This window comes from Uranotaenia lowii, chromosome 3 (assembly GCF_029784155.1).
Source record: "Uranotaenia lowii strain MFRU-FL chromosome 3, ASM2978415v1, whole genome shotgun sequence".
NCBI lineage: Eukaryota > Metazoa > Arthropoda > Insecta > Diptera > Culicidae > Uranotaenia > Uranotaenia lowii.
This window is the reverse complement of record NC_073693.1, coordinates 222364078-222373057: the sequence shown is the minus strand read 5'-3', so window position 1 is coordinate 222373057 and position 8980 is coordinate 222364078. Positions and strand designations below refer to the sequence as shown.

The following is an 8980-nucleotide window of genomic DNA, read 5'->3' as shown; positions in this document are numbered from 1 at the left end:
CATGTATAGGATTTGTATCAGAAGCGAACACAGAAGTAAGCAACAATTGATAAAATATTTTTCCCTGACTACATACAGAATTGTGGAATTCTGAATGGTCGTACTTTTACCCCACACCATTCGAACTTTTGCCCCAGAGGTGGGGTAAGAGTACGTTTCGATAGCAGTTAGGCATTTTTACTATTGCTATGAAATGTGTCCATCGATTATCTTCGTAATTTTTTAAAAGAGAGATAAAAGTCGAAGGAATCCAATGCTGTTCTTGGTTTTTTGAAAAAACAACTGCAAAATTTTCTAAAAATAGGATAGCACTAAGGTCGTACTTTTACCCCACCATACACTATATGAAGGTTCACTAGGCTTTTGTAAATTTTAACAAGATTTTGTTTACCATCATCTTTATTCTACATTCTACATTTCTACATACAACCTGTTATTTATTTTTTCCAATTATCCTTCCTCTTAGTTCTACAACTCATTCTGAGCACAGGCTTTTCAAATATATAAGATTTTATTTAGTATCTGCATATCCTTCTTCTCATCTCTTCGAAACCTGCGCTTCCTAAGCCAATCTTTTCTTTTCTCCCGAAGGCCAAGAATCTGCGCTTCTAGAACCAATCCGCCTTTTCCCTTCGGAAAGCCCAATCAAAACAATCAGCAGCAGCCTTAAAAATCTGCACTATTAATGTCGATCCGTCTCCTTCCACCGGAAGGCCAAATCAAAACAATCAGCAAGCTGCAGCAGAAAATCTACGCTTCCATCTTTTTCCACCGGAAGGCCAAATCATAACAAACAATCAGCAGCCCCAGCCTTTCAAATCTGCGCTTTTGTCTTTTTCCACCGGAAGGCCAAATCAAAACAAACTACCAGCAGTGGCAGACTGAAGAATATGCGCTTCTTAAGCCAAATCAAAACAATCAGCAGCAGCAGCCTTTAGATTCTGCGCTTCTAGAACCAATCCAACTTTTTCCACCAGAAGGATAAATCAAAATAATCAGCAGCAGTAGCCTTAAAAATCTGCGCTTCCGTCTTTTTCCACCGGAAATTCAAATCAAAACAATCAGCGGCAGCAGCCTTTCAAAATCTGTGCTTCTAAAGCCAATCCGTTTTATTCCACCGGAAGGCCAAATCCAAACCAACAATCAGCAGCCATAAAAATATGCGCTTCTTAAGCAAATTCCGTCTTATTCCACCGGAAGGCCAAGACAAAACAATCAGCAGCAGCATTTTTTTTTAAATTTCGTTCTCGAATTCAGTGTCCGATTTCGCAATCAAAATGAAACTTAGTTTATTTGGTTAAAAAATTCTGTGAACTAGTGTCACTAAAAATTAAGAATGAATAAAATTGTGTTACCTAACGCAAGTTTCGAGTTCAAATCAAAGCTAAATAGTAAAATATAATTCATAAAACGAATATAACGGAAGTTCAAAAAAATAGGTATATCATATCTATATACTTAAAACTACACCGAAAATATTCAGCTAACTCACAAATCAAACACAATTGGTATTCTAAACTTATTCATTTCATTATTCATTTAAATAATTAATTTTTAACTATAAAAACTAGGCATACATTGTACTCACATCCGTGATATCATATGGTAATTCAATTAGTTAGTAAGGTGTATAACCAAATATGACAAATTGGAAAACCTTCTGTTGATACTGCTTTACGATGTATTGTGTGTCGATCACATCACATCATCATATTGTATCAATCATTTGGTGTATGGATTGTGATGCCGAATCAAACAAAATTGATTTATTTGATAATCGTATGCCTTCCCGAGTCACCTTGGCGAGCTCTGAACAAAGGCTTGGAATTTGAACTTAAATCATAAAATAATAAAATAATTTAGAAACTAATAAAGTATGATAATTTGTATTTCAAAAAAAGCTTTTTCTATCAGTAAAAAAAAAGTTTTTGACAGAGAGTGAGAGTCGAATTTGAATTTTTCAATCCGTCCTGAAAAGCTGGAATAAATAGATCTGCTGTCGCACTATATTAACACTGACCATACTGACTGGACACTCGATTTCATTTTTTGGATAATTTTTCCAACAGTTCGCAATATCGGTTCCAGAGTGCGCATCGATCGATTTGAAGAAATGCTATCCCAGTTACAAAGTGCCACCCAACTTTCTAAAAAAAATAGGCAATTCAGACGATAAAATCGGACTAAGCAGGTACATTTTTCCTACAGGGCATTTGTATCGGAAAATGGTGGGTCCGCCACCTGGCGTCGGTATTGCGAACCTGCTGAAGTTGAAGAAAAAAATTAGTCAGAAAATGATCGAATTTTTGTTCTAAGTGTCTTGTCAGTATGATCATTGATATGGCAGGTGGCATACGAAAAATTATTTTAAAAACTTTAAACCTGCACGCAGAAAAATATATTTTAAAAATAATAAGATTTCGGCCAAAAATAATAAAATTTTTGGTTGGGAAAAAGCACAAATATATTTTTGGCCACACTGAATAAAAGTATCGTTTTGATTTAAAGTTATCGTTTGATTGAAAACGAAATACACCCTTTTTACAAATGATCCATCGTACTTGTCAAAATAATAAAATTTTGGGTAAAACACACAAATTTTTTTTAGGCTATTATTTAAAAGAATATGGGGTTAAAAATTAGCAATTTTGTATGATTTGAATTCATTTCTCTGTTTCAATTCAAACGAAAGCAAAATTGTTACTGATTTTCGGCTTTATAGATTCGGTTGCAATGAATTTTATTTATGCTTCATTTATTTGCATTGAAAAGCCATTTTTTCATCGGGAATTCTTCGTGTGAGGATGAGATGGCACGTTATGGCCAACTTATCCTCACTAATGGCTAGTCAACCCACGTTGTTGTAGCTGCTGGACGAAAGTAATGGTCCGCCTTTCTTCTAGAATGCACCGATGTAATAGGTAGGGCGCTATGCATGTTAGTCCGAGTGTTCCTTAAAAATTAAAAACAAATTAGTATCGCACTTAAACTTTAATTTATGAAACAAACCTGTTAGATGAGTGCATGGTGGATCAAATCCGGAGGGGTCCGGCCGCACCGACGAATGAGAATCGTGTTCGGCAGTCACAGGGGTTTCAATAAATTGTTTCGGCTGCTGCTGCTCGCTGTTCCAATGAGAATTTTTATAATATTTCCTCAAATTTTTTTCTTTTTTTTTCTTTTGTTTTTCAGTTTAGACTCACTACACGTTCATTGAAATTAACTGATTTTTGGTTTAGAGCTAAACCAAATTTTATTTTTAAGTAATAAAAAAGGAGTGTGTAAAAATTACAATATTTTATTGTTATTTCTGATCGATTTTTTAGTGAAAGCTATCAAGAAATATGCATTGAAAATGTAAAATAAAATAACAAAACGTTTTGTTGAAACCAACCCGCTTTCTTTTTCTGCGTGTGAGATTGGACTACTGTCATCATCATCAATTGAGAATGATTGGTAATTTATATTTTTGAATCTTAAATTTATTAGTTGCATGTATTATTAATTATTTTCAACAGAAAATAGATTGCTTGTTCACGGTTTGTTTTTCTCAAATTTCATAAATTTAAACATGCATATTCAATACGATGGGGATCCTTCTAAAGCGTCCCGTCAACATGTGCCACCTGCTTCCGCCCCGAGGGATCAGCCGAGCAGCCCCAATCCGTTCGAGGGATCCACCGATGGACCGTCGAGGCACAACTATCCCGAGGAAACAGTTCCTCGAACACCTTCCGATAGTAGTACGCCTCCCGGGTGGTTGGCGTATTGATGGGGAAACGTTGGGCAGCTCCTTGGAATTCGGCCTCACTTATTTTGGAAGCAGCGTATTCGGTGATGGTATCGATCCACGAATATCCAACTCCATCGGAAAATTGTTCCTTCTGGCGCCATAGGACCTTGTTTGGTAGATAGTCGTTGTCGAATGCTTTTCTGAGGATGTACTTCTCCATCGGCTGAACTTTGCCGTTGATTTTCGTCTGCGGCGTCCGATCTTCGGGACGAATGTTCATGGTATAGTTGACGAAGTCCGTATCCAGGAATGGGACTCGGAGTTCAAGGCCCCAAGCTGCTGTGGACTTGTTCGCTCGAAGACAATCCGAGTAGTGGAGGTTTTGAACTCGCATAACTGTTTCTTTATGGAATTCTTCGGTTGAAGGAGCTTGATGGAAGTACAAATATCCACCGAAGAGCTCATCAGTGCCTTCGCCGGATAGAACCATTTTGATTCCTTCACTCTTGATGAATCGCGAGAGCAGGTACATAGGAATTGAACATCGAACGGTTGTAATATCATAGGTTTCCATGTGATAGATAACCTCCCGGATGTAGTTTAACCCTTCGTCCGCAGTAAAATAAACATCGGTATGATCACTGTTGATGTATTCAGCTACCATATTACTGTACTCAAAGTCCGGTCCTCCAATTAGTCCAACGCTGTAAGTTTTCAAACGATACTGCTGGCCATGACGCTTTCTCATGACCTTGGTTGCAATTGAAGCAATTAGACTTGAATCTAAACCTCCGCTCAACAGGGCACCCAGCGGGACATCGCATTGTAAATGTGAGATAACGGCGTCTTCCAGGAGGTTTCTCAAAACTCCTAGATCAACTGGTGTTTGAGGTATTTCAAGTGCCCATTCTGGATTGTAATACCTTACTGGTAAAAACTTGTCCCTTTTGCCGTAGAACATGTGGCCCGGAGGAAACACTTGAATATCATCACAATTTTCTACCAAACATTTCATTTCACTGGCAAACCATAAGCTTCTATCACAATCCGTTCCATAATACATGGGAATAATCCCAATTGGATCGCGCGCCACCAACACGTTGTCACTTTTTCGATCGTAAAGCACAAACGCAAACATTCCACGAATGGTTTCAATCAGGGCATCGACTCCGAAAGTTTCGTAAAATGCCATAATCACATCACAATCACTTCTTGGCACAAACGCTTTTTGATCATCCGATTCGAGCGCTTCATTCAACTGCTTAGCCATCTGCAGATAGTTGTAGATTTCACCATTGGCAGTGAGCTGCACCGAACCATCTTGGGACAAAAAAGGCTGTCGTCCTGTCTTCACCCCGAGCACCGAATGCCTTTCGTGAACCAGAGCTACTCCGTTAGCCGAATCTACCGTAATTCCGGTGTAATCTGGACCTCGATGTCGCTGTTTCTTCGATTGCCGAAAAGCCAACTCCCTAAGCGACTCATTTGAGCACCATTGACATCCGCGCGGATCCTTCAGAAATATGGCAAATATTCCACACATTACTATCGATTGGTGTTCTCACAAATTAAAATGACATTCAAACGAGATCGACAACTAACAGACGAATAGTGATGATGAAACTAGCTCAATGCCGCGACTGTTCGAATGCATTTATATGCAGCGATCCTTGAAAGAACTGGTAGGTACGGGAGTGCGACAAACTCTGTGTGTAACTACAGCAATGACAGCAACAACACGTGCGCATCTGATGTTTAGATTAAATGCATTGATAGCATTATTACGGACGGGGAAGCAGGAGTGAGTTAGACGCAATTTGATCAACACGTCCATGGATTAAGTTTTTTTATCTCTATTTGTAAACTATAGGTTGGTTCATTCTCGGAACATTGAAGATTCATATAAATTCGTTGCACATATTTGCATTTTTTTTTTGGAAAATTAACATTTTTTCTTCATAAGCTGAGTACAGCGTCGAAGATATGTTTATCAATGTAGTTTTTTTTTAATATGTCTTTATTCGTACCAATTCATTATTACATTTATATTACACTAGCTGACCCGGTAAACTTCGTTTTACCTTCTTAAGTATAAATCGTAATAAATGTTTAATTTCATCTACACGTCCTTAACTGCACCGTGCTCGTGAATAGATTCTTATGGAAATCGTAACAAATAAAGGTGAATTTGTATTGGGACCACCTTCCATAAAAAGTGAGATCCTTGAAACTATTATACAAACCATCTCTGACCCGAAAAACCCTCGGATACCAAATTTCACTTCATTCCGACCGACCATTCATGCGTGATGTTGTTACAAAGAAAACGCCTCCATTTTTATATATAAGACTAGCTGACCCGGTGTGCTTTGCTACGCCTTCCAAAAATAAATATAATTTGTAAAAATTTATTCAAATTTTGATTTTTTTTAGCATTTTTTTAAATCAAACTTCATCATAGTACAGAACCAACAACTTTGAAATGAGAGCTGCAGCTGGAGTTCCAAATTGCAATTCAAAGATGGTATATATTATTTACTGAAACTTGATCTCAAAACTTGTTTTTCAAGATCTGAAATTTGTACTCTGTTTTTTAAGCTTCATAATGACTTAAATAATGTCAAAATTTATGGATTTTCCACCTTTTTCCCAAAGTGGTTAGTAACGAACTTCCATAAAAACATTTGTCACATCTATTTTTGAGTTATGTCAAACATCCGTAGCAAAAAAATCTTAATCTTAATCTTAATCTTACATGACAGCTCCCCCATCTTTTCCAATTTTGTCCCCCACTGCTTGAAGAAGGTAGACTTGGTACTCGGCTCAAGTTTACATAAATTTTTAATTGAAAGAAAAAGATTCGCATATTGGAATTTATTGCATATTGTTACTTTATGGAGATATAATTTTGACAGTTTTTTGAGTATATTCTAATATTCTGTATTATGAGCACTTCCAGTTCCTGATTAGCTTTAGATGGTTTTTTTTTGGAGTTGAAAAAATAAGCTATAGAAATTTAAAAATAAAACGATGAAAATGATTTTTAATAACCATTTTCAAACAGCTTTTTTCACCATCCTCGCCCTATGAAGCAGTTTGAATATCTATCCTTTTTGCGTCAAAATTATGTTAAAAAAATGTTTCACCATATGCCAAACTCGTGGACATGAGACATTATAGCTTGAAGCTTTCCCAAACAACACTTATCATGGTATGAAAATTATCGATTTTATACAGTCCAAATTTCTTTTTTTAAATAAATTTATTAAAGCAAAAAATATTAGTTGCATCACTAAATAATTTCTCCGAGTTTTTTATTTTCTCTTAAAAAGTCAGCTTTTCGAAAATGTTGGCAAAAACAAATTTCTAAGTTAACATTTGTCCCGTATGTTGGGGCAAGTGTAAATGCAAAGCTTATTTTCAGACGCATCAGAGTAATGGCTTCAAAATGGATTTAATGCGTATATCTCTTTGTATGTTTTATCAAGTTTCATTGATATATCTGCAGTATTCCAGCAGTATAAATTTATGTTTGTTATTCCACTTTTAACGAATGCTGTTCTAAGCAAATGACCTTCATTTACAAAAACATATAAGAATTTTAAATATCCGCTTCAGTTTCAAAATTCGGAATACCCCTTCTGGTCTTTCCAACATACTGAATCATTTTGAAGATGAATTTCTTAAAAGTTCGACGTTTGCCTTTGCCCTACCGTGTAAGTTGACAGGAGGGAATATTGTTTTGAACACTTCAAGAGTATACTAAAAATGTCTCATAAAAATTTTGCTTCCAGCTGAATATCAGTTCTAAAGTCTCACTTTTCAAAAAAGAAGCGGATCAAAAGTCTCTTTTATGCAGCCATGTAACACAAAAACAATTTTTAACACACATGTTAAGTACGTACTTGAATTGGTATGTAAGAAAAAAGTACGATGTTTTTCAGTATTTTTTTTTTCAATTGTCCGCGAAATGTCATATCATTATTTCATTAGCATCAGAACTAAATTTGCATTTTTTAGACAACATATTCTATATGGACAACAAATATGGAAGTATTTTTGCAAATCTTTCAATTGCTTTTGATTCGATTGATAAAATACCAATCCGTGTCACATCCAGGCGTAACTTATTTCCACGTGCTGTGTACAATTAAGCAACAAAAACATCTAGGTTGCATATTGCCCCCACGTGCATAAGGAATATAGGTACTTGGTTGAGAAACAGGCGCCTAGTTGTTAAATTTTTCCAGCGATCAGTATGCTTTAGTTACTATCCACTTGCGACGCCGTTTGCTTGACCATAGAGACGAAAAACAAACCCCTCAAAGAAAAGAAAATCTCTAAAAATAAATGCCATGACTTTTCAATTTCAGATTTTGGCAAAATGTACCTATATGTTTTATTCGATCGGCAAAATGTCAATCTGGATCACATCTAGGCGTCATTCATAACCATGTGCTGTACAAATGAGCTAGGAATCAAGTAGAAAAAAAATCACATCAAGGCTTCATATCGCCACGCCTTGCATTCAAAATATGCTTGGTTGAGAAATACGCGCCAAAATATTCCCACTGATCAGTATGCTATGCCATTGGTTGGGTCGCGACGCCTCGACCAAGGAGACGAAAAACAAACCGCCCAAAGGAAAAAAAATCTCGAGAAAATGGATGTCATGACTTTAATTTGATTCGAAAAACTACAAATTTTGTATGGGAGCCACCCCTCCCTTAAGTCGGATGGGGTTGTAACTATTATAGAAACCACCGCCGGCCCCAAAAACCCTCAGATGCCAATTTTGACGATGATCGGTTCAGTAGTTTCCGAGTCTATAGGGAACAGACAGACAGACAAACATTCATTTTTATATATATAGACTAGCAGACCCGGTAAACTTCGTCTTACCATGTTCAATTTGGCGTCCATTTTCTATTTTTCCTAGTTTTCTTTACATTTCCCTTCTTTCCCTTTACTCGAATCGTCCCGCTCAATTCTATCAAAATTAAACCAAAGAATTTAAACTCAACGGGTCTTTTAAAATCTAATTTTTGTAACTTGTTCAATAAATAACTGTATGTTGATAATATATATGTTTCATTTGCTGTATTCCATTCAGTAGATTTATTCCGTTTTGTTATATTGTTTTTAATATCGGGACACTTTTTGAAGTATTTGCCGAATATTTTGCCTAACGCAGCGCTTTCAGCTCCCAATTAGCTTTGTATGGTGTATTTTTTAGAGCTGAAGAAA

General features: G+C 36.3%; 1 protein-coding gene across 1 annotated transcript; it reads right to left on the bottom strand.

Annotated features, from left to right (window-relative positions):
• Positions 1-3506: 3506 nt before the first annotated feature.
• On the bottom strand, positions 3507-5396 carry LOC129753553 (uncharacterized). Its single transcript, XM_055749387.1, has one exon. The coding sequence runs from the start codon at positions 5274-5276 to the stop codon at positions 3600-3602; it is 1677 nt and encodes a 558-aa protein (XP_055605362.1). The 5' UTR covers positions 5277-5396; the 3' UTR covers positions 3507-3599.
• Positions 5397-8980: the final 3584 nt, after the last annotated feature.